This window comes from Gadus chalcogrammus, chromosome 10, assembly GCF_026213295.1.
Source record: "Gadus chalcogrammus isolate NIFS_2021 chromosome 10, NIFS_Gcha_1.0, whole genome shotgun sequence".
Taxonomy (NCBI): Eukaryota; Metazoa; Chordata; class Actinopteri; order Gadiformes; family Gadidae; genus Gadus; species Gadus chalcogrammus.
Window position 1 is genome coordinate 5,948,514 of NC_079421.1, and position 26,383 is coordinate 5,974,896.

Consider the following 26,383-nt stretch of genomic DNA (forward strand, 5'->3'; position numbering starts at 1 on the left):
GGGGGTAGGGGGGTGGGGGGCAAAATGTCTGTGAGGAAGCGAGATGTGTAAAATACTGGACATAAGTCATTCGAGTAGACAAACTCAGTTTCTCTGTAAAACAAACACGTGCAACTGGTCGCCCAATTCACTCCCTTTAACGCCTTCCCAAATGCTGTTAGACTCGATCGAGTATACGATCGCACACACGCACACACACATTACACAACACTTGCCACCTAACCAAATAGGTGACACACACACACACACACACACACACACACACACACACACACACACACACACACACACACACACACACACACAAACACAGATCACTCTTGGCCTTCCTCCGTGCGCCACTTCAGGAAGTCCTCCTTGCGGGCGTCCGGTTTGATCTGGTTGCGCATGCCGCCCAGCAGGTTGGAGGTGGCCTCCGAGGCCACGATGAGGGGGCGGACCACGGTGGGCGGGATCTGCCGCAGGACGCCGCCCACCGCCCCGGGGAGGCCCTTCTGCTCGTGGCCCCGCGACGCAACGTCGCACAGGGTCTGCGCCGCGTCGATCACCCCCTGGAGGGAGAGAGGGAGAGGGGGAGAGGGAGAGGGGGAGAGGAGAGAGGTAGAGGGAGGTGACGGGGAGGGAGAGAGGAGAGAGAGAGGGAGGGGAGAGAGGGAGAGGGGGGGGAGAGAGGGAGAGGGAGAGAGGAAGAGGGAGAGGGAGGGGAGGGAGGGATAGGGGGAGAGGAAGAGGGAGAGGGAGGGGAGAGTGGAAGGGGAGAGAGGGAGGGAGGGGAGAGAGGGAGGGGAGAGGCTGAGTCCAGAGGTGAACCAATGATGACTGGCGCCCGTGATAGTACCAGTTGGGGGTACATTACCGGGGCCAGTGATTTAGAACTTAAGGAACTTTCTCCCTCCAGGGACAGTAGCCACAATTCAAGGCATACAATCAGAAGCCTGACCAAAACCTCACAGCAGAACCGTTAGGACGCGGATCATTGTTTTGTAGTTCAAACACTCCCACACCGACCTGCGACTTTGCCTGGTTAAAACATATTTACTCTACTTTCACTCAGGAAGTGATCTTTCCTTTCCCTCTGTCCAACCATTTCCAATGAACACAGTTTCTTAGACGGAAATAGTTCATAATTTCAGCGCTGATGACGCGCAACGCAGCCAGGAAGAAATAGAAACAAAAAGGGTCTTAGCAACCCTGCACGCCCTGTCTGAACAAGGCAGCCTATCGTAAGCGTACGACCTCGTGCGTCTGTCCTGGTCCGGACGGTTTTGTTGTGACCGAGGGCTGAGTGACGGGGCGACGCACCTCTCTGACGGTGTCGTAGGCCTTGGCCACGCCCTCCCGCAGGTCGGCGGGCTGCACGGCGCGGCGGGGCCGGCCGGCGGGGGCCCGGCCCTCGGTGATGCTGTAGCGCGTCAGCGGGGGGGTGGGGGACAGGATGTCGTACACCGTCTCCGCCGTCGCCTGCGGAGCGGGGGGGGGGGGGGGGGGGGGGGGGAGAGTCACACATCGCTGTCTGGAGCACGTTATGGATGGATGAACACCTCGTCGCATTGGACATCAAATGCCTATTTTACATTTGATATGTGTAAACATAAATATATAGATATAAATATCTCACAAATGCTGATTCGATTCCTTTTAAATCAGAATAAATAATTTTTTTTTCCCAAACACCTACATCCCCTTTTCATGGATTCTTTTGAAACATGTTGTTTATGGGGACCAGCAAGTCCCCGACCTAATGCTCCTCCCCCCACACTCGTCTCTTGCGGCCCCCAGCCGGCCGCCCGGGGCTCAGGGTACCTGGATGGCCTGCACCAGCCGGTTGCTGAGCTCCAGCGCGGCCGAGGCGGTGGAGGTGCCGAAGGACGCCGCCCCCCGCTGGAGCCCGCGGATGATTCGGCCGTCCTTCCTGTACTGCTCGATGGGCATCCAGAACAGGTCCCTGACGCCGTGGACTGGAGGGACAGAGGGGGGCAGAGGGGGACCGGGTCAGGCAGGCATCCTTCTCACGCTGTCGGCCTCCCTGTCTGGGTGTGTGGGAGTGAGGGGACCAACGTACACAGCTGGACTACAGAGTGCATGGGGCCTACGCCTCCCAGAATCCCCGGCAGTTGGTTCTTGCGGATGTCGGTCAGCCACTCGCTGACAGCGTATTGGATCACCTTGTCCACGCCCAGAAGCCTGGGGGGAAGAAAGGGGGGGGGGGGGGGGGTTTGGGGTAGAAGGGGAGATTACCAAGAGACCACTGAGAAGATCTGAAGAACTGTAGAGAACGACTTGAGCCTGAACCGATCACATGCACTCTCCACGTTGCATTAGAGCCGTTATGATTACTCATGACTCCTTTGTTATGACATTCATATGACTTCATATGAGCAGAAAGAAGAAAGCAGAAAATGAGAACAGACCTTTTTTCAAAGCAATTCAAACAAGGATCATTGTTAGTATGCTGATTCAACGGCACCCGTTTAGAATGTTAAGACAGAAATCAATAAGAAAACTACTTTTGCATTCTGTGAAAAACATGCTTGGACCTTGGTTATCCATCAGTCAATGATGAGCTCCAGTCCAATTAAAACCATGAAGGAACATGGTCCAGTGTGAAGGCAGAGGGAGGGGGGAGAGGGGGGGGGGGGGGGGGCTCTCGTACCCGTGTCTGCAGCACAACCTCTTCAGCTTCAGCTCGGAGCAGTTGAGCTGGGCCAGCCCGATCAGGATGCCCGCAAACGTCCCCTGAGGAGAGCGGAGGCCGTGAAACAAAAAGGACTGGATCCACAGAGAGGAGATGCAACAGCACACATTGACGTTGTCATGGCGACCGGTTCAGTGCTCCGTCACGCCCTTACCTGCTCAATGACCATGTGTTTGCCGTGGTAGTCCAGCCAGATGGGCACCTCAGAGATGAAACGGAACTCCCTGCAAATCAAATAAAACATTAAAATCCATATATCCATGGTTTAGGCTTATTTTATAAAAAAAAAAGGTTTACACTACTTAGTGTATTGATTTAAGGAGAGTAGGCCTTTCTTGCCCTAAAGTCTAGAGAAAGCAAATGGTATGAAGAGGTTGTTTAAATACCGGAAGTAGATTGGCTGGTCAGAGGAGGAGGTGGAGCCGGCAGAGGAGGAGCTCTGCTCGCTATAGGTGGTTTCCACGGAGGCCGCGAGGTCAGGACCCAGATTGCCCCCTGACTCCGCCTCCTCGCTCGACCTCTGGGCGGAGTCTGCCTTCACTGAGGATTAAATACGTACATCATATTTAAAATATCATTGAAATGGCCTTATAGTTCTTACACGCTTCGGATATGAAGTCAGCCATCTTGTTAAGCCCTGTAATATAACCTTGTTTTTCATCAAGTTGTTGATCGTATTCAGATCGCCTTCCAGAAGAGGAGGCTCACCTTCTGCTGCAGGGTCGACAGGCAGGTAGGGGTTCACCAGGGAGGCCAGGTTACTGAAGTAGTCCTTCAGGAAGAACAGGGCGTCCTGGGAGAGGAGACACGTACAGTTAAGCCATCAAACGGTCCTGGCTCCCGTCAGTGGAGCAGCGGCGTCTGCTCAGAGTAAACTTAACAAGAGAGAAGACCCAGGAGGGACTAGATCCAACATTGTGCAGCGTGTGACTATATTCTCTGTTTTGGCCCCAAAGTGGTGGTACGAGTATGTATGTACGTACGTCCTGGCCCTTAATGTACACACTTATTGTACGGCATACTTAGTTATAGCATCTTATCCTAGCTATCTTTGTTGTATACGGGGAATGGGTTAACCTAGTGATTGTTAGTGCCCGCCACTTGGTTCTATGAACATCCTTACTGTACCGACAGCGATATATTGCATCTCCTTCTTCTGACAAATGCATTTATGCAAGTCGCTTTGGATGAAAGCTAAATGTAAATGTAAATGTGTGACCATATTAGGGCGAGTGGACTGCATTTCCCCTTGAGGAGAACCGGCCTCCCTCCAGAGGGCGTCCTGTGTTCATCAAGGGGGCTGACCTGGTCGATGTTGAGGCGGAGGGGCAGCAGGCTGACCCTCAGGCAGCACTCGGGACCCCCCAGGCCTGACTCGGGGCAGACCTGTAGCGCCTTCACTGTCAGCTGAAACACACACAGAGCCGCTGGGGTCAGGACCACAGACCAGGGCAGTCATAACCTCGCCCTCTCTCGTCCCTCACTCTCGCCGCCCCTCCCACTCTCCCACACCGTTTTCGTCGCCCTCATTCCTTCTCGGTCACTCACACTTTCTTCGTGTCTCATTCTCTCGCCGTCTTTCACTCCCTCCATCTCTCACTCTTTCCGTCTCTCCAGCTCCCCTTCTCTCACACTCCTTCCTCTACCTCTCTTGTCTCCCTTTCCCTCTCTCTCCCTCTCCGATCTCTGGCCTCTCTCTCCCCCTCCGGTCTCTCTCCCTCCCCCCCCCTCTGGTCTCTCTCTCCCTCCCCCTGTCTCTGGCCTCTCTCTCCCCCTCCAGTCTCTCTCTCTCCCCCACCGGTCTTTCTCTCTCCCCCTCCGGTCTCTCTCTCCCCCCCTCCGGTCTCTCTCTCCCCCTCCGGTCTCTCTCCCCCTCCGGTCTCTCTCTCTCCCCCTCCGGTCTCTCTCTCCCTCTCCGGTCTCTCTCCCCCTCCGGTCTCCCTCTCTCCCCCTCCGGTCTCTCTCTCTCCCCCTCCGGTCTCTCTCTCTCCCCCTCCGGTCTCTCTCTCTCCCCCTCCGGTCTCTCTCTCCCCCTCCTGTCTCTCTCACCATGTTGGAGTGGGCCCGTCGGGGCATGCTCTCGCTGGTGTAGAGGTAAAGGAACTTGTTGAGCTGGGAGGAGGCCAGGCGGTCCCGGACCTCCAGCTCCTGGACGATGAACACCTGCCTGGAGAGGGGCTGCTCCCCGCCGGGGCATGGGCCCACGCCCAGGCCCAGGCCCTCGGCCTCGGGCCCCGACACCAGCGCCGGGTAGGACTCGTGCTGGAAGGACACCTGGGGAGGGAACGCAGGAGGTCAACGGTGGGTGGGTGCCTCTAGATTGACCGAGAGGTCCACGGAGGGGGGGGGGGGGGGGGGGCGGGGGTCAGGCTCACCTTGGAGAGCTGGATCTCCATGAGGAGGGCGTGCTGCCGGCCGCTGCCCCCGGCCCAGCGCCACGAGTTCTGGGGTCGGGAGGGGCCGGTGGAGCGGGAGGGGGAGCAGCGCACGCCCGCCGGCACGGAGCGACCCCTGGAGGGAGGGAGGGGGGGGGAGAGGGAAGGAAGGACCGGCATTGGTGGATTGTAATAAGGGGGATGAAAAATGGAATTGTCCCTCATCTTATAGTTCATTTTATTTATAATCCTTCATTGGTATCACGTTATTTTTTTTGCCAAAAGTAATATGAGACGAGTTGCTTCGTAAATGATCACAACACAAGATGTGAGATGTTCTCATCCTCACCAATCAGTCCCTCCAGAAAAACGTGATTATGCGATTGCATAATTCAACGCATAATCAGCCAAAGTCCGCATATTCATGCGGGGGGCGCATTTTTTCAAATATGCCGCACTTTCACAGCATAAATTGTTGATTTCCTCGCAAAATATGCGGGGCATGCATGATTTCAAAATCCCTGCATTTTCGTTGCAAAAAAGTCACATATATCTTAGCAGAAAGTTGAAAATGTTTGCGTTTACTTAACACAATAGCAGCCATTTCCCCCTGTTGCCATGGGAAAGTTTTGAAGGGACGTAATTACACAACGCCGTGAACGTCATCGAAAAGCAGATTTTTTCGGAAGCTCCCGCATTTTTTCTTAAGTTCCCGCAATTTCTGCAAGTTCCCGCAATTTCATCACATAAAATTGCATAAATATGCAGCATATTTCATCGCATTTTTTAAGAAAACGTGCCGCATAATCAAGGATTTTTGGCAGCAACAATCCCAAAAAAATGCCGCATTGGGACTGACCAATTAACTGACCAATTAACAGAAAACATTGCTGTGAGTGAGTGAGTGAGTGAGTGTGTGTGTCTGTGTTTGTCTGTGTGTGTGTGTGTCTCTGTGTGTGCGTGTGTGTGCGTGTGTGTGTCACCTGTTAGCCTGCGTGGCGTGTATGGACAGGGGCCGGCCCCCGAAGTCCTTGCCCCCGTAGAGGTGCCAGACCACGGACACCTCCCGCAGCACCACGCGGCTCTGGGGGACCGGGAAGCCGGCGGGGGCCCGCAGCAGGTCGGCGCTGCCCCGCGGCCGGGAGAAGTGGCCGTCCTTCACCCTGATGGGCCCCGGGGCCAGCACCGTCACCACGGGCTCCCCGTCCCTGGACTGACACAGGGGGGCGGGGCTCCATGAGGACACACAAAAAATACTACTAATAATACTAATTGTAACAATACATTAGATTATAAAGGAAAAGGGACAATATACAAAATAATTGAGTTTGAAATGTGCTCTTAAACACATCATCAGGCTACTTTGGAGAGAGAGAGCGAGAGAGAGCGAGAGAGAGAGAGAGAGAGAGAGAGCGAGAGAGAGCGAGAGAGAGAGACAAGTGTATTTGGAAGGAGAGAGAAGGGTGAGGAGCAATGGGGAGTTTTTTGTTTTGTATTTAGACTGGAGCTAGCTTGAAATCACAAATGTTGCGTATTGTACGGAACAATATGCACTTTACCATGCCACTAAAATACAAGAGTACGAAATAGTGTTGACAAGGCAAACACCAGGATCTGACCGGTATTCCGACGCCCGGAGCCTCCAGGATGCAGAAGTCGTCGTTGTCCGTGGACCCGTCCGACCCCTCCTGGGACATCCCGTCTGCCTGGACCTCCGTTGCCGTGGCGACCAGCCCATCCAGCTCCAGGTCTGGCTCCTCCTCCTCCGCCTGCTCTTCCTCCTCTTCCTCGCCGTCACCGGGCGGGAAGGAGGGCCGGCGCTTGGGGGCCTCTCCCGGGAAGAGGTAGACGGAGACGGGGTCCGCCCGCGGGACCGAGGGGGAGCCTGGGGGCCGCACACACACGGTGAGGGAGAAACCACACACATACACACACACACACACACATGGTGAGGAAGAAACAACGCACACACGTACAGAGAGGGAGAAATAACACACACTCTCGGTGAGGGAGAAACCACACACACACACACACAGTGAGGAAGAAACAACAGACACACACACACACACGGAGAGAGAGACACACACACACACGGTGAGGGAGGAACCACACACACACACACACATACACACGGTGAGGAAAAAACACACACACAGTGAAGGAGACGCACACACACATACACACACACGTGAGAGAGAAACCACACACACACGGTGAGGGAGAAACCACACACACACACACACGGTGAGGAAACAACACACATGGCATGTCAGCATCAATAAAGAAAGAGCGTTTTTGTCGTCACCTTCGATTACATATTGTGAACGTAGAATGAAACAGCAGGGCTAGACCAACCCAATCTAACTGTCATTCATCAGTTGTTGTGGTGTGAGACCAAGACCGCTCAATGTCACTAACAAGCTAAGCATCATTACCTGACTCTGGCCCCTCCTCCCGTTGGCTCCTCTCCGTGTCAATCAAGGCGTCTGCCAGGTCATACTGATTGATCTCTGCCGTCTCGGCGGGGTGACAGGGGGGCGGGCAGGCGGGGCTCTCTGACAGCTGGGACACACACGGGGCGCACACAGCACGGGCCACACAGTCAGGGGACGCGCTTCCACCCGATAGGCTGACACCATGCTAAGAGTCTGGTGTTTAAACTCAGGGTCAGATTACAACCACAACTCGTCCCTACCGGTAACTTCTGGCCGGCTATCTCGGTGGGGGAGGTGTGGCGGGGGGGGCGGGTGCAGGTCGCCCTGGGAGACCAGGTACTGCAGCAGGTTCACCAGGGCCGCGCACGAGTCGGCGCACGTGTGCACGTGGACCACGTTGTTGGAGCACCGCAGCTCGAAGAGAGGCTGGGTCTGAGCGGAGGGGGGGAGGGGGAGAGAAGGAGGCAGTGAATGGAGGAGATGGAACGGCTTCAGGCTGGGTGAACCACCACTGAACTGGATGAACCACCACTGAACTGGGTGAACCACCACTGAACTGGATGAACCACCACTGAACTGGGTGAACCACCACTGAACTGGATGAACCACCACTGAACTGGATGAACCACCACTGAACTGGGTGAACCACCACTGAACTGGGTGAACCACCACTGAACTGGGTGAACCACCACTGAACTGGGTGAACCACCACTGAACTGGGTGAACCACCACTGAACTGGGTGAACCACCACTGAACTGGGTGAACCACCACTGAACTGGGTGAACCACCACTGAACTGGGTGAACCACCACTGAACTGGGTGAACCACCACTGAACTGGGTGAACCACCACTGAACTGGGTGAACCACCACTGAACTGGATGAACCACCACTGAACTGGGTGAACCACCACTGAACTGGGTGAACCACCACTGAACTGGGTGAACCACCACTGAACTGGGTGAACCACCACTGAACTGGGTGAACCACCACTGAACTGGATGAACCACCACTGAACTGGGTGAACCACCACTGAACTGGATGAACCACCACTGAACTGGGTGAACCACCACTGAACTGGGTGAACCACCACTGAACTGGATGAACCACCACTGAACTGGGTGAACCACCACTGAACTGGGTGAACCACCACTGAACAGGGTGAACCACCTGAGTGTCTGCACCACAGTGCAGACACTCTCTCTCTTTCTCTCCCTCACCAGCTTTCCCGCTTCACTGCCTTTCCACGTGGTGATTGCCAGCTCCAGCAGGTCGATGTCCAGCACACACACGTAGTCTGTGGGGGGAGAGCGCAGAACATGTCAACGCACACATACACAGTCTTTAAATTATGAAACGCTAATGAAAGTGCAGATGATGTCTGACCCACAAAGGTTTTAATTTGTTTATTGATAACCACACACACACACACACACACACACACACACACACACACACACACACACACACACACACACACACACACACACACACACACACACACACACACACACACACACACACACACACACACACACACACACACACGCGTCTTGCGTCCTACCTCTCCTCAGGTCTACGGTGTCACTCTCACACTTGTCCGAGAGGTAGAGGGCAGAGTCATCCAGGATGAATCTAGACCAGAGGACAGAGAGATGGTGAGAGCTCGTTCCAGCGCTACAGGTCTCTGGTCGTAGAGCCACACAACAAGGGCAGAGGGAGCCAAGACTCTGCTTGAGTATCTTATCATATCATATCCACATTGTGATTTAGTGTTCATTTATTTGACAACTTTCAAGTTAACTCTAATCTTGTGTTCTTGTCATTATTTTGTCCGCACACGGACTCCGGGATCTTTGCTTTTCTCCCGCTTCCAGTGACCAAGTGAGTTGAGCGGAGCAGGTCCTACCTGAGGTGGAAGGTGGCCGTGTCCACGATGATGTTGCTGGACAGGGAGAAGGACTCCGCAGTGAAGACGACTCTCAGCGGCAGGTACAGAGGCCTGGGCGGAGATTCAAAGAGAAAGAAGTTAGGTTTATTTGGTCTACTGGTTGATGAAGGTTATTCTTTATAGTAGCTTTTTGCTACAATAGTAGTGTTTTGATTCTATAAAAGGAATACACCAAGCTAAAACAAAACCCAGTATTTTCAGTTGGTTGTTTGCTTGACAGCAGTGTATTGGAACTATTTTGCAAAAAACTTTTTCACATGGATATTTAGCTTTGCCAACATCTTATCACTGGCGCAGACTCGTGATCATTTCCTGGTTAGTGATGTGGAAGTATTAAGGCATGCAGCTCCGCAAAGACCTGCCCAGTGTCTCTGAGCCTGACGTGGGTCTCCACGCACATGCAGTACGCACAACTTCAGCTTCAGTGGCTTCGGCCCTCTCCAGAGCTGAGGATAGCCACAAGGAAGCAGGATCGAACACATAAGCTGCATTACCCCCACATAGCCACGAGGAAGCAGGATCGAACACATAAGCTGTAACTACTATACATAGCCACAAGGGGAGCAGGACACAACATACAAGCTGCAATAACTACTCCAGCCACAGATGGCAGCACCTTTAGACAGACGAGGAAGCCGGAGCCAATACGTCACGTAGGCCACGCCTACTTGATACAAACGCAGAGCGGGAGCGAGAGGAGGTCAGAAACATATGGTAGCCCCGTGGCTAGAGGACAGGTCAGCTGTTTGTCGCTCCACGTGCGTGACAAATACATTCCCCTCCTTTTGCTTCGTAGTTACCATACCGAAATACTTTAACAAATAAAGTGAGTTAAAAGCGATCCGGTTTAGAATCCTTTCTTCAAGAACACGGCACTATGCAAATAAATGTGACTTTCAAGAGTGTATCTATCAACTTGGTGGGTTGTAACCGGAAGGTTGCTAGTTCGAGCCCCGGCTCCTCCTAGTTGAGTGTCGAGGTGTCCCTGAGCGAGACACCTCATACTGACGAGCTGGCTGTCGCCCTGCATGCATGACTCCGCCGTCAGTGTGTGAATGTGTGAAGGTGTTGCTAGGGTTTTCTGCAACGGTCGTCTGTACAGACCTGTAGTCCACAGCGCAGGTGGCCAGCTGAGTGTGGAGGACAGTAATGACAGCAGGCGCTGTGTATCCCAGAATGGGGTCGTCAATCACGTCCAGAAACTCAACGAGCTGCAACCGCAAAACATTTAACACAACACGGACACGTTAAAAGGATTAGGCTGTCGCCATTCAGAGCAAGAATAGGGTAGATCCGGTGCACCAAATATCGGCCATTTTCATAGAAATAATATGAACTCTTGGGATGAATATGATTATACGTTCTTTGCCCTCCTGCGCTTTTCTACTCTTCCTCGCCCGTATGATATTAGTAGAGATATCTGATGAAGGAGCTGCAGTGCAGGAGGAATGAACACGACGAGCCACGAGGAATGAGTGACAGCAGGACGGTCTCCCTACCTGCTCGTACCAGCTGTGGCCGGTTTGGGTCACGTAGTGCCGCATGGTGGCGCCCTGAAGTCTCACAGCAACCAGGAACTCCTACCACAACATGAGAAGGAGTGGGTTGGATTAGTAAAGAATCAGAAAGTACCACTGTAATACAATATAACATAGTCAGTCAGCTTGTGTTCTGGTTTGATTGAGGGGTTCGGCTTAGTTCAGGAGGTAGAGCGGGTTGGCTGGTAACCGGGAGGTTGCTAGTTCGATCCCCGGCTCCTCTAGCTGAGTGTGGATGTGTCCCTGAGAAAGACGCCTCACCCTAACTGCTCCTGACGAGCTGGCTGTCGCCTTGCATGGTTAACTCCAACGTTGATGTGTGAATGTGGCGTTAACCGTTTTAAGTCACTTTGGATAAAAGCTTAATGCTAAATGCCATTATACGATCTCCATTAAAGAAGTAATATGTTATACATGCTTTCACTTCACTACCGTTTTGAAGGCTTAAGTTTAGGAGCGGAAGAGGCTAACCCAAACCCAATCCCCAGGGAAGCCATCTTAAATGTTTGGTGCTGGTAACGCTGATGATGGAGTTGCTGAGGCCTGATCATTGGGAGAGAACCACCTTGACGTTCCTCTTGGGGTCCAGGGATATCTTGATCGCGGTGGACAGCATCTGGAGCCCGCTCTCCCTGCCGCTCACGCTGCTCACCCCCGCCTCCGTCTGGTAAATGGTTGGGTCCAGGTTCTTCGGAACGCTAAAGTTGGGCATTTCCAACCGTTCTGGGATGGGGGACTCTTTCATTGCAGCTGTTAGAGAAAATAATGAAGGATCCATTAATCATTTTCTGGGGGCGAAAAACGATATTGTAAAAATACGGAAGAGGATTAGGGCCACAAGTGATTCTTTTAGAGTTCTGACTTTAATCTCAGAACTCGGGGTCATAAAACTGACCTTTATGATAAAGGTCCACTTTCTTGCTCTCCAAGCACAGGAAGTTGAGATTTGGGTTGTTCTGGTGCTGTGCAACGCTGAATATCTTCCCTCCTTCCAGGTCCAACACCAGCTCCCCATGATGGAGGTCCTATTAGCACAGAGTATAAAAGGGCAAAATCAATAGACTAATCCCTAAATAAAGACTAAAACCCAAATGAATGAATTCTCCCAGAATGCGCTGCAGTGGGTTGGCTGACCTTCCTGTCCGTCATGGCCTGGAGGCGGCCCTTGCCGATGACCACAGTGAGTGTGAGGAGGCTGAGGTTGTGGTTCGGCCGGGGCTGGGACGCTCTCTTCTCTGCTGAGTCGTCCACCGAGTAGAAAGGAGCGTCCTCCTCTTCCGAATCAGAATCTTCAACACATTTGAAGTATACCTTTGTTTAAAAACTGAATCGACATACAAGTCACAAGCACTCTCACTCGATCCTATGGCGACATAGATGTGTATTTGATGTAAAAATAATAAGTCTTATTGTTTTTGTACACCAGCATGGATCCAGGAATTGACTGTGGCCGATACTATACCGTTACATTCCTGTGCTCCTATACTCAGTCACAAACCTCGGTCCCACTCACCGAGCCTGAAGGCCGACTTGCACAGCTGGAACTCGTTGTCGTGGTGACGGCGGTTGAGGTGGGCAGCGACGGGGTGGAGGAGGTCAGAGTGAGGAGGGGGCGGGGGTGGAGGAGGGGGCTCCCACATTAAGAGGTCATTGTTGATCCTGCGGGTCGAGAAAGAACGATGGATAAAAGGGAGGGAAAGGTGTGTGAACCTGGTGTGAACCTGGCATGAACCAGGCGTGAACCAGGCGTGAACCTGGCGTGAACCTGGCGTGAACCTGGCTTGAACCTTGCGTGAACTTGGCGTGAACCTGGCGTGAACCTGGCGTGAACCTGGTGTGAACCTGGTGTGAACCCGGTGTGAACCCGGTGTGTGTGTGGGGCGCCACCTGTTGTAGAGGCTCTGGAAGGCCTGCTTGCTGGGCAGGAGGATGTAAGCGAGTGGCAGGCTGATGTCCATGGCACAGCGGCAGTGGGCCACACAGTGGGCCTGGAACTGAAGCATCTCCTCTGGGTCAGCGGGGATCACCATCTGCACCCCGGCCAAGGGGAGAGAGGGGGGACAGAAAGAGTAGAGAGATAGAGAGAAGAGAGGGGAGAGGGGGGAGAGATAGTTACAGGGAGATAAAGAGATAATGCATGGTTCAATAAGAGACATGGAAAGTGGGGGAAATCAGACCAAATGCAAGGTAAACGGGGGAAGAGAATTAGAGATAAACGTGCAACAAGTTATAGTCAGAGCCTGATAGTGTGTTCTGGACGATGGTCCTATTTGTGTGCAATGCGGTCCTCATGTGTGTGAGAATATTGTATATGCCTCTAGGTTTCTCCCCAGGATTTTTTTACATGGTTGCAGTATCAACTCAATTCCTTATTATTTTTACATGTAATAAGTTGGCGCTGTGCAGGTGCATTGTTGCTGAACTCCACTGTTGTTACAAAATGGCTGCTTTAGCCTGTGTAGTCTGTGTGTGTGGGTGGGTGCCTGTGTACTTCTCAGCGGTGCATGCCTGGCTGTGCCCCGTGCGTGCCTCACCTCCTCGGTCTCGAACATGGTGCGGTTGGAGGAGAAGGGGGAGCTGGTCTTGTCGCCGATGTCACACGGGCTCTCGAACGACATGGTGGCCAGGTCCCGGGCCAAGCAGCCCAGCCCCCCGCCGGGCCCCGAGACCAGGGCGTCCCCGCCACTCACACGCACGGATAGCCTGGAGGGGAGGGACGGGCGAGGGACAGAGTGGGAGAGAGGGAGAGAGAGAGTGGATGGGTGAGTGAGTGAGAGAGAGTGAAACTGGACCCCAACTTGGTTTTGGTTCTATCACTAAATGAATGATTAGGCTCGATCAATTTGATAACATTTGGTGTTGAATACCCTTTATGCTCTTCATTTACAATTGACATATCCCCATCCCATGCCAAAGAGCAATAAAAATATGAATGTCGGTCAAAAAAGATAGATAAACAATTATTTTAGCGTGTGGGATATTTTGTTTGTAAAAGCAAAGGAGTTTTGGACTTAAACTTTGTCCCAGTCCAGAGCATCATTCTCTGGGAGGAGTACATGGCTCTCTCCTGGAGGGGCTCACCTGGGAAGAGATTCACCGTTCTTCTTCACCCTGATACAGGGGAAGGGGTCTCCCTCCCAGCCTTCATAGGACCCTGGGAGAAGAAGGAATCAACATTCATTGAAGAGATCTAACATGCAGAAATAAAGGCTGTTGCTGAATGGAGGCGAAGTAGATAACTGAGGACCTGATGTAAACCGAGCAATGCAAATGTATGTGGACAGTGCTTTATCTGCGCCTGCTATTCTATGCATTGGCAGGATAATACAGGGATCCTATAGCCCCCACTCCCAACTCTGGGTTCACGCCCTCATTACATGTATCCACATTCACTATATCAAATATAAATAAATAAGTTTAACTGTGAAGAAAATGCCATTCCGACATTAGAAGTTCATTGTCCTCTACTCTGTTTCACCCAGATACTTCTAGGCCCCACTGCCGACGCTGACATGGGCCATCTTAGCATCTGCACAATTTACATTTACATTCAGGGCATTCTGAAGCTTTTATCCAAAATAAGTACGTTTGTCAGAAGAAGGTGAAACAATATTTCGCCGTTGGTACAGTAAGGATGTTCATAGAAAGAATAGCAAGGCATTAACAGTCACTAGTTTAACCCCTTTCCCATATACAGCAAAGATAGCTAGGATATGACACAACTCAGTACTATAACTAAGTACCACATACATTAAAAGTGCGTACATTAAGTGCAAGGATGTCCAACATACAACAAGTACGAGGGGAGGGATGGGGTGGCTATTCAGACTCTAGGTGAACGCTGAACACCACCTGAGCACCACGGACGCCATGACGGTACGACCGAGCCCTCACCTTGCAGGTCGCTGAAGGAGGCCTCGAGGAGCTGGGTGAGGCAGTGGGCCTCGGCGGGGGGCTGTCCGGGGGGCTGCGCCCGCTGCTCCCCCTGCAGGTCCGGCGCCTCCTGGTGCCGGAGCTCCAGGTCCGAGAGCTCCAGCACCAGGGTCTCCTGCCGCACTGCCTTCTGGGTAGGCGGCCGCCTCTCCGGCGGAGGCCGCAGGTCGGGCACGGGGAAGCGGAGCCGCAGGACGGCGTGCGGAGACGACAGGGAGAAGGAGGAGTACAGCTCGCTGCTGAGGACCTGGGGGGGGGGCGGCATACAAAGAGGGAGGTTATTGATCATTTATTTAATACGGACAGATACAGTGCACACCGACAAACTGGGAACAGCTATCCAATGTAGGTATCATAGTGCTCATAGTGGAAGCTCATTTGCAACAGCCGTCCCTGTAAAAAAAAATAGATTTTTTTACAGAAAAAGACAAAATAAGATAAAAGAGGGGGTGATATTATTTAAGGCTTTAGGCCAAGGTGGGAGGGAGCTCTGCCCAAGCTGCTGACGGTCGACTGCCTTGCACAAAGGCATCACAATTCGGTGTTTATTATCTTGTAATGGCTAAGCCTTGTTCGAAGCCACTACTGGTTGTTTAGCCTGGATTGTTTAGACGTGCGCCCAGTGCACTCAGTAAATAACAAACGGGAGTTAAGTTTGACAATAATACGGCAGGTTTATTTTCCTTTATAAATCCATTCACCGGCAATAACGTTAACTCATAATACGCTTCAGTAAAAAGATTAACAAACCGATTTGCTGATCACTATCACACAAAGGGCACAGTCGAAAAACTGTTCGCTGCCCAATTAACAACACCTGTTTCTCCATTTCCTTGGGTTAAATGACCTGCATGGCTGACTGCACTTAACCTCAGCCACACCCAATACAGCCCCCTCGTGGTATGGAGCACAAAGGATGAACATGACTGAATAGATAAATATGGCTCCGAGTCCTACAAGTAGTAACTACTTTACAACTAAATTGTAAGAGCCATATTCATTTACACACACATTTTGTAAAAGGCACAAGTTGTGCTTTTTCAAAAATTGCTTCTTAATAAAAAAGTACGTGTGTGTAAGCCTGCGTGTGTGTGGGTGAGTGCCAGTACCTGTGTGGCTGCAGGCTGGGGGTTCTGTGTGGGACAGTGGCTGAAGGCCCTGCTTAGGCTCCCCAGGCGACTCAGGACGTCCAGGTCCAGCTCCGCGCTCAGCTCCGCCAACTCCACCTTCACCACGCTGTCCCGGCGCACCACCCTCTGTCGGCCCTGCACACACACGCACGCACACACACACACTTAAAACAAAGCCATATACAAACAAATAGCATTTTCGAATATGACTACATCGACAACATTGACCGCCAGATATCGATGCTAGTGAGCGAGGGTTGGCAGAAGCAACCGGGTTGATTGATATCAAACAAAGAGACACGTAGTAGCATGTCTATAAATATTGTCAGACAGCCCCAGTGAAACAAGATGTTCAAACAAAGGGTGTAAACTGCAGTCACTTCAAATGTAGCAATAGAGCATTGTGTATTTGTCAGTAATAAGAGAAGGTTTAGCTACCGAACACTCACTGTATATGTTTTTCAGTCATTTGACACCAAAGCAATGGACTCACTATATGGTTTTGTTTGGTTTTTCACAAAGTACTGCATTTTTTGTGCATTTAACAAAGTGTGGGTTATGACTCCCCCCTTCCGCCCTCAGTCAGCTACAACCACAACTATAATTTGATGCGATGTAATGTGCAAAATGAACAGCTCGTACAGTACAGCAGAGTGAGTGAGAGAGCGAGTCAGAGAGAGAGTGTGTGCTTAAGGTTACCTTGCGCTGCTGCTTCTCAGTGAGGCTGTAGTGCAGCTTAGCACAGGGTCGGGGAGCAGTACCCAGTGTGAACAGACCCGCCTTCTGGAACTGGAGCAACTACACACACACACACACACACACACACACACACACACACACACACACACACACACACACACACACACACACACACACACACACACACACACACACACACACACACACACACACACACACACACACACACACACACACACAGAGAGAGGAGAGCAGGAAATCAATTGATCTATTCAAATCGTTAACTCCTTAGGTCTGGCCGGTGATGAAGACAGACAGTAGGACAGTAGGACAACAGACCCAGCCTTGATGTTCACGCTGTATGAGCCAAGGAAAAAGACACTGCACGTTATTCCTGCGTGTCGATGGGTCACTGTGGGTCGGACAGGGAGAGGAAGCGGGGATGGTACCTGGCAGTACTGCGGCCCTCCGTCCCCCCAGAGACACTCCAGCAGCTCCAGCCGGCTGAACGACAGGTCAGAGGTCACCGATCGGCTGTGGCGCCCGCCGCTCCTCGTCTCGCACGCCACCTGCACCGCCGCCCCCGTCAGCCTAGGATGGATGGAGATGAGAGTGTGTATGATTGAGTGTGCGATCAAAAATGAAGGAGTAGGTGAGCGTGCGTGCGTGTCTGCGAGCACATGCGTGTGTGCGTGCGTGCGTGCGCGCGTGCGTGTGTGTGCGTCTGCGCTCGTGCGTGTCTGCATGTATGCGCGCATGTGTCTACGTGGGTGCTTGCGTGGTGTGTCTTCGCGTGTGTGACTCAGCGATTGTACGTCTGCGTGTGCGTGTCCGCGTCAAACGTGTGTGTGTGTGTGTGTGTGTGTGCGTGCGTGAGCCCACCTGATGTTGGAGTGGGGGCAGGCCTTGGCGAAGCTGCTCCGGAGTTGGGTGAAGTCCCTCTCGCTGAACATGCTGTCCTTGAAGAAGGCCAGCTCCCGGAAGAACACCTGGGCCAATGAGGGGGCTCCGGCGGCGGCCGGGGGCGGGTCCTCCTGCAGCAGGGTCAGGGTGAGGCCGCCCAGCGACAGCCGCAGCAAGGCGTCTGGCTTCAGGGGCTCGGACTGGCCACTGTGGGAGCGGCCTGGGGGCGGGGCAGAGGGCTCATCTCAAACACTAAAGCTTTATTTATACTGAACATTTTCAACATACACATGTACACCCACAATAGCAACATGATGGAGGGAGAGACAAATATACGCAAATGCATAAAACGTAATAAATAATATGAATATAAATATGAAATATTTCCATATGAAACTGGATTTGAATATAATAAACACTAAGCCCTAGAGAGCAGCTTTTCATAATCGTGTTTGTGTGGCGTGATTTGTCAATATTCATCAAATGGATCAGAAAATAAATCAATAAAGCAGAGGGAACTGTGAAAAGCTACAAACTGCGTTATTAAAAAGGAAAGGATGCCAAAGCATTATTTATGTTTAGCCATGACCATCTTGGGACCTTAGTGCATTGTTGCATGCACCTTGTCCAGTTCATCTGGACTAGCTCATCTCAGCTGTGATCTAACGGCCCCTGGCAGAGCGGGGCCACACCAGAGGCAGGTGGTTACCTCTGGGGCGACTGCTGGCCTGGGATAGGCTGGACATGGAACCTGCTACAGGATAACGTCTGGGGTAGTTTGACATGCCCTGGGAGGAAGGAGTAGATCAACATCAGCCTTCAAATAACGAAATAGGGTGTTCATCTGCTGTTACACAGATTTGAAAACATTAGATCACTGCGCTCTTTGAAACACAGTTCCCAAAGTCTTCAATGATTGAGCTTTAGCTGCCAATAATATCATGCCAGTTCAAAAGGATACCTGCTTCAAATGAGGATCTTGATACAAACATTTAAACCCCACCACAGATGTACAGACTAACCGAGCAAAATATGGACAGAATGGAAAGAAAGACCACCAGGCAGATAGTTAGGAGCCACAGATGGTTTTATGCAGGGAGGCACCATAAGACAACGGACTGGAAAGACAGACAGACAGGTGGGGTGGCGAACAGACAGAGGGGGAAGGTCAGGTACCTGGGCCGGCTGTGAGAGGCTGTTCAGGCTGAGCGTTGAGGACTCCATGTCGCTGTCGGAGAGCTCACTGCCGGAGCGCGCCGACGTCACACTGACGCTCATCACCCCGGGACCCATGGAGTAGAACATGTCTGAGCACAAGGAGGACACCGCTCAGCCACAGCCAAGGGGGGCGGTCATGCGGTCATGTGTATAAAACATGGCCGGGTTGTGCCCGCTTTTCACCGTGTATTTGCTCGCGCGGGTAGACAAACTTTACTCGCAGGACTGATTTGCGCAAGTTTGACCATGCAAATTTAATTGCGTGGGTATAGGTGGAGGGGCTTCCTCTTGTGAACGTCAATTTTTTTTTCCGCCAATTCACCATGGCCTTGATAACCCCCACTACGAGTCTTTACTTGTTATGGAAGAAGTAGAGACGTCGGAGAACCCAACGCCGCTGTTATATTATCTGGAGGCGCACGCAACTTTTGGCTCTGATATTATACAGTATATTATATATATCATATAGGGTTATATAAGTGTTCGCCCGAGTAGATTCACGCAAAAATCTGTGCAAACCAGGGTGTTCACACCTCAGCATTCATCAATTTGCTTTTTTTTCTCGCTAAAGAATTAGCCTCTAGATGCTTCTTTGCATTTACTTTGTATGGATTCGCCAACGCCCATTCTTTTTTGGTGTGAACGGTCAGTCCAACATCTTGCACATAATACAGGGTTCGCAGCATTATCCAAAAAGCGGTGTGAACTGGTACACTGTGGTCGCTCTGCCTCGCCCACGCATAGAGATTGTGAAAACCATCATCTGAAACCTGTAGGTGTGTGCGCATATATAGAATGTATCTCTTATAAACCGCCCCAACATGTGAACAGGCAGAGACGGCAGTGAGCGTGCTCGGCCTTTTGTATATCCAGATTCGTTTTTTAACACTAAATCACATATGTGAAAATCAAAGTTGTAGATTCTACATATTACTCTCATGTAAACCAGGCCAATGTATTCAGATGCGAAAACAAAACTGTGTTTCCCATTGAAGATGTCCTACTACAAACCCCCCTCCCACCTCCGTTCTCCATCCCGTAGAGGAAGGGGTCCATATCTCCGTCCTCGTCCCAGTCCCGGTCCCGGGGGCTGGAGTCCAGCTGTTTGCTGAGGTCCTCCTCGATGAGACGCAGGTCGTCGGGCTCCAGGGGCTGGCTGTGGACCCCGGGGCCTTTACTGTCTGGCTCTGGGGAAGGGGGGGGGAGAGAAGGGGTCTTTGTGTTATGTGAATAACAACAGATGTTATGGGCCCTTACAGAGGCCTATAGATGAGCTGACCTTTTGATATTGAGTTCAGAAGAAGCTTAAAAAGTGCAGAAGAAGGGAACTCTGATGTGTCACACAAAGCAGACCAGTGGAAATACTGACAAAGGAGGACGCTCAGGACGCACTGCGCTGGATCTCCAAACATATCCCTGATTTATGGGAGAATTATCACAGGGAACGCTCTATGAATACTTCCTAACATTATGGGAGAATTCAAAACCAGGCATGCAGTGCAGGCGACCCCGTTATCCCTTTACAAAGTTCGATCCACTAGTGAGTTGTCACTGCGTGTATTGAAGCTAATTTGGATGTATGCAATTAAAAGGCCAAATCATTCTGGAACCACTCGTCAGATGGCATCTATGGACCTGAATACACTCCTCCATAATAGTAACGATCTTGGCAAACACTGGCAGCTTGTGTTCCCAACTGGTCGGTGGGAGAGGTGTCAAAGTCGACCATTATTCTCCCCGGTCAATTATTAAACAGGTACGCTTGTGGACGGGTGTCAGTGAACTTACTGACCTTGTAGATATTCTGTGCCTAACCCCCATTGCATTAGGATACCAATAAAACCCATTGGAAGGAGTGACATTATTGATAAGGGCTACCATAACCAACATGGTTGCCTCTTTTAAATTTGATCACTTTGCTTCCCTCCAAACTTAATTAAGACTAAAAGCCAAAGTGAATGGACGAAACAACAACTTAGTTCTGCCGACAATGTTGGGAGTTGTCGCGTGTTGTTGGTATGTAATGTAGGTTCTGTTCAAACGGACGTAACATGGTTGCCTCTTTGTTGGTGCCGTGCTACATTCTGGAACAGTAATATGTCCCATAGGGCTTTGCAATCATTAAAATGCGCCTGCGCGCATTGAACATTGTTGAGTGTTCTGTGGACACAACATCGACCTGACAATGTTGAGCTTCGCTTCGGTTAACATGTTGAAACATGCGCCAAATGTTTGACGGATTTTACACTTCAGCCAACAACATCCAACAAGTCCCAACAACATCCAACAAGTCCAAACAACATCCAACAAGGCCCGAAAACACGCAACAAGTGCCACCATGCCATGTGAACGGAAGCAACATGTTGTGCCAGAAAATGTTGGGAATGGTTGGCCAACAATGTCTCGTCCGTTTGCATTGGACTTAGGAGAACGAATGCATAAAAAATGCAATAGAATGTAAGGACCAATCTGTGGATCAGAGTAGAGCATAGAGTAGAGTCTACGGTCAGTACCGGTGTCTATGCAGAGAGCGGCCATCAGGTCTGTCAGGTGGATGATCTGATCCGGGGACAGCAGCAGGTGCAGGCAGCCCACCTTCCCATCCAGCTCCAACTGATGGACACACACACACACACACACACACAGAAACGTACACACACACATTTAGAAAACAGAGGGACAGGCGGCAGGACATGAGCGATAATACGTACATGCTGGCTCCAAGCCAAACACACAAACACAAACTCACCTTTGGTCCGGGCAGCATGTCGTTCTGTTTGATTTTGACCATGGTCTCGATGAAGCCTGAGCAGCTTCCTATGAGGAGGGGCTGCTGGGTGGGACGGGAAGGCACCTTGGAGGGCGATTCCTCTTCTTCTTCTCCCTCCTCATCTTCCTCATCATCATCCTCCTCCTCCTCCTCCTCCTCCTCATCTTCCTCCTCTCCTTCACTAGCAGCTGCAGAGCCTTGGGGGGTGGGGGGAGCGGGGCCCTGGGCGGACAGGGACGGAGAGGATCAAGGGTCAGTAGGCCGTAGCTTGGTCCGACAGAGCCTGCAGCATGGTGCCACTCCACGTCGGGCCTCCCGACGGCTCTCACAGATACAGACACAGCGCACTCCAGACCAAGCGGCCGTTCGAATCGTGTGCCCGCCGCAATCTGGCTGAGGTTTAGTTAGTTACCCTCACATTCCATGGGAACGACGATCCTAACGGAAACTGTAAGTAACTTGAATGTAGACGTGAAATTGAGTGCAACACAACACCCCAATGTATGTTGATCCATTTAAATTAGAGAGCTAGAGGCAGGGAGAGAGGGACAGGGGCAGAGAGGGAGCCAGAGAGGCAGAGTGTGAGCTACGGTGGCCATACAGGTGACAGCTGTCCATCTCCAAAAGATAATCCTGATTGCTTCCACAACCTAAGCAAGGCTGTACGGGTGTCCCACCTGGTGTGTGCCAGTGCTCTCGTAGAAGAGCTGCACGGCACTGAGCTGGAGGATCTTGTGCAGGAAGGCCGGGGGCTGGTGGATGTCCACAGGCACGGCGTTCTGCCCGGCTGGCTCTCGCACCGCCTCGTCACAGTACTCTAGCCTACACACACACACACACACACACACACACACACACACACACACACACACACACACACACACACACACACACACACACACACACACACACACACACACACACACACTTTATTCAATCCAAGTGCTAGGGGATCTCATGTCCTAAATTTGTCTGCGGCTTGCTTGATGGGCAACAAATAGGATTTGACACGGCTGGGTTCCCTATTGACCAATCAGATGCTGACGGAGAGGGAGACGGCTCTTGCTCCGACACGGCACCCCGCTACACTGGGATTGTCAGGCCAGAGAACGCTTTATGCCCTGACAGACGGCGAAGCCCGTGTTGAAGGAAGCTTGGGACCTGTCTGCCTAGTGTACGGTGAAACCCACATACACCACACAAACATACATGTAGTAGGAATGCAATGCCTCATCTGTTCAACATCCAGAATGACGGTTGTTTCCCTCTAAAACTAATCATAGAGTTGGTGGATAGTTCTTCCGAGGAAGGTACGGAGTGGGAACTATGGAGTGACTTGCAGATCTGACTAGGTGGACATTTCACACAGACGTCAGCTGACTTAAGTGACAACACCAGGCCACTCGAATGAGCTGGCCAATAGGCAAGATCTTAGCTTCACAGCACATAATTATGGGGATTGACTAGTTCTGGTCTAACTTTTGCTGAACTGTAGTAAAGTTACAGTAGAAAAAAAATGACGGTCACCCAATAAGGATTCTCCCATGTTGGTCAAAGCAGTTTAAATGAGGAAATGATTACCAATCCGCCAAGAAAAACGGCAGCTCATTACAGATCATTAGTCTGTTATAACCTCTGTTATAAACTCTCGTACAGTCAAATACACAGATTCCTTCTCCATCCTGCTTGGCTGTTAGGACACACATACCAGAATCAAGTTTCCAATCACATGTGGCCCAGAAGGGTTGCCAATGTAGGGAACAATACCAATATCATACATGCAATATCACCTCCCTATCTCCCTCCCTACCTCCCTCCCTTAGCCATGTGGTTACAGGCCCTGAGTATATACTGTTGGGGACACTTGGGCAAAGCATGGAGCACATTTCTCTAAACTTCACAAGTGAGCCAGCATCTTCTGCTCGTCTTCTGGGAGGCTACAGTACAGGAGGGGAGGTTAAGGGTGAAATCTGATCCCAGGCCACCATTTCCCCTGCAATCACATACTGGGACATCTGTGGTCAAATAGCAGCTGTTGTTGTTGTAGGGACTTTCAGGACGTTGGTCAAATGGAGGGTTGCATTCTACTCTTCACATTTGGCGAAGGAGAAACAAAGTGAATACGAAACAAAAATAATTTCTCCCTCCCACGTCATGGGGGCGGGGCTTACCGTTTGATGTGCATCTCCAAGGCGACGCCCGTCTCCAGGTCCAGGGGCTGGTGCTCGATGCGGACGATGGTGTCCACGAAGGTGACTTTGATGCGACGGAGGACTGCACACACACACACACACACACACACACACACACACACACACACACACACACACACACACACACACACACACACACACACACACACACACACACACACACACACACACACACACACACACACACACGTCAAGGTTTGCAAATTTTGCTTAGCCAGACATCATAGCAACGTAGGCACTGTTTCATACATCTAATGAAAACGATATCCTTACCAAACGCTATCTGTAGGCTGCCTTAAAGGTAGGGTAGGACATTTATTTTGGTGTGTACCTACCTACCAAACTCTGCCCACTCTGCCCTTGAACTGATTGCGCATTACCGGAGGCTTCCACAACGATAGGCAGACCTGTCGCTAAAGCTAGCGCACTAGTCCCGTGTTTTGGGGAGGGTGGCTTCGAGGGAGGCCTGATGGGATGGGTGGGATTTCAATCTTTTGGTTGGATACTCTCTCTGGTTCCTCCAGACGGCCTACCGTAGCGTTAATGCAAAATAATCTAATCTCTGGTGATGTTTGGGAGAAATGTTTGGACAAAACAGGAAGCTGGACTTGTTCTTGACGAAAGTCGGCCCGGATTGCAAAACGTTGTACATAGCGACATCACATCACTAAAGAAACGTTCTAAAAAATATATATATATATATATTGCAATGGCCTGTGTGTTACCAGAGTCGGGGCTTTGCCTTAAGTTTGATATTATCATCCTCTTCAGGCTGTGGCCGTCTCTTCATTCGAACCATCTGGCCATCAGAACTCCAACCTGCAGGGTTCTAAGGGGAACCACTTCAGGAACACAGATTTAGTCACCTGTCTCGATGGTCTGTGCGAACATCTCCAGTCCTTCCAGCGGAGCGGGCGGCTCCTCCGACGTCTCTGGGGGGTCCTTCAGACACTCCTGAGCCAGCTGCATGCTGGAGGTCATACTGGACGACCATCCCTGGGAGTCCCAACTCCCGCCTGAGCACAAGCACCAATTCAATCTCAAACAGCATTCAGCAGATGATCATTTGGATTGTGGCGATGACAGAAAACTTTGTCACATTGCTAGATAAACATTTGCTTTATTGCCACTGAAGATTTTCTCTGAGCTAATTTGGTTGATATAGCCGGTATTAAATAAATATAAAATTCTTTGGACATTTATACGTTGACTGGGTTCGATTTATTTATTTATTAAGACAAATAATTGATCAGTCAATCAATGAAATCCGAATGAGTACCAGCAGTGATATTTAAACTGAACTGTAGTTCAGTTTTGTTATAACTGCTGTATGGGCCATGAAGCCAATTGTCAACCAGAGTATTTAGATGAAAGTGTCCATGCATACAATGCTTCAGTCTGGTCTTCTATTGGGAGGAAAAGGGAGAGAGAGGAAGCGAGAGGCAGAACAAGTTTGGGTTACCAGGTGACTTACTGGTTCGATACTTGGGTCGGCATGTTATCTGAAGGCCAGTTACTTCTAAGGTGCAGTGATCTGTCACAAGGGCTTGCCAGGGAATGGTCACTGCTATGCTGCTCACGAATCCGTCCACAATCTCCAGAGGGGCACCGAGAGATTCCAAGAACTCATTAACCGCCTATTAAGAGCACAAACAAACCAGGAATGGTGGACGTTTTAATGTCATGTGTTTTCTATCATGGTGTTGGACAGAAGAGCCATGATTTAGGTAATGCAGGCAATGTGAGAGAACAATAACAACTGGACAGATTCTGACACTGTTATTCGTCGCAGGTTATTATAACTGCTGGTCCAAGAGTTTGTAAAAGGGAGACACATGACGTTGAGGATTGTTGATGAACTCGACTCCCAATTGCGAAATAGTCGAGGGTGCACGAGTTCGACAAAAACATGGAGTGTGGGCTGGAAAGTTGACAGCCTCTCCCAACGCCAACTCACCCAAACGTCGAGGTTGATGTCTTTGATGACACCACTGCCATTGTACAAGTCCAAACCCAACTGATCCAAACTCAGTCGCTCTTGCAAGAAGTGGCCGAGGTAGTGTTGCAAGAGGTACCGACAGGCCCGCTTCTTGATCGAGCCTGACCAAGGGAAGAGCCAGCGAGACATGGGGCTGGAGACAGGGGAGTGAGGGAACAAAGAGGTGGCAGAGGAGAACACACGCGAGAACAGTCCTCTGGCCACTGCATAACAAACCAACAAAAGTGTGCAAGCAAAGACTGAGCTAGTGTTAGCTAAAGAGGGGCTAGGGAAGGGGGTGAACCGTCACTCTTTTGGTTTCTTGACCCCAAAACTCGAAAATCCTTTGTGTTCAGGACCGTGAAGAATCCAGGCGGGGTTAACGAGATGGTTCACTTGCTATTTGTTGTTTAAGTTCACATTTTCCGACCACATCTGTCTCGGATTCAAGCGACAGGTCCTAACGCGTATCCCTTGTTTCTGGGTTGTTTATTGTTATACGTGAACTGGAGGTACGATAAACAACGGTGCGTGATGACGCCAGCC

General features: G+C 51.1%; 1 protein-coding gene across 1 annotated transcript; it reads right to left on the reverse strand.

The window, feature by feature from the left end:
* atg2a (autophagy related 2A) lies at nt 1-26,351 on the reverse strand. Its single transcript, XM_056600078.1, is given in 43 exon segments — nt 1-551; nt 1,303-1,461; nt 1,804-1,958; nt 2,063-2,184; nt 2,654-2,736; nt 2,850-2,919; nt 3,082-3,235; nt 3,404-3,488; nt 4,001-4,102; nt 4,745-4,969; nt 5,071-5,206; nt 6,054-6,283; nt 6,690-6,955; nt 7,506-7,632; nt 7,766-7,813; nt 7,815-7,937; nt 8,725-8,801; nt 9,069-9,139; nt 9,414-9,506; nt 10,560-10,666; nt 10,955-11,035; nt 11,559-11,743; nt 11,889-12,018; nt 12,128-12,282; nt 12,507-12,652; nt 12,881-13,023; nt 13,528-13,696; nt 14,075-14,147; nt 14,888-15,173; nt 16,036-16,191; nt 16,756-16,854; nt 17,205-17,346; nt 17,638-17,878; nt 18,368-18,446; nt 18,835-18,965; nt 19,899-20,063; nt 21,390-21,489; nt 21,626-21,868; nt 22,324-22,468; nt 23,818-23,920; nt 24,726-24,875; nt 25,334-25,496; nt 25,817-26,351. Coding segments are annotated over 43 exon segments (6,126 nt in total). The 5' UTR covers nt 25,988-26,351; the 3' UTR covers nt 1-314.
* Nucleotides 26,352-26,383: the final 32 nt, after the last annotated feature.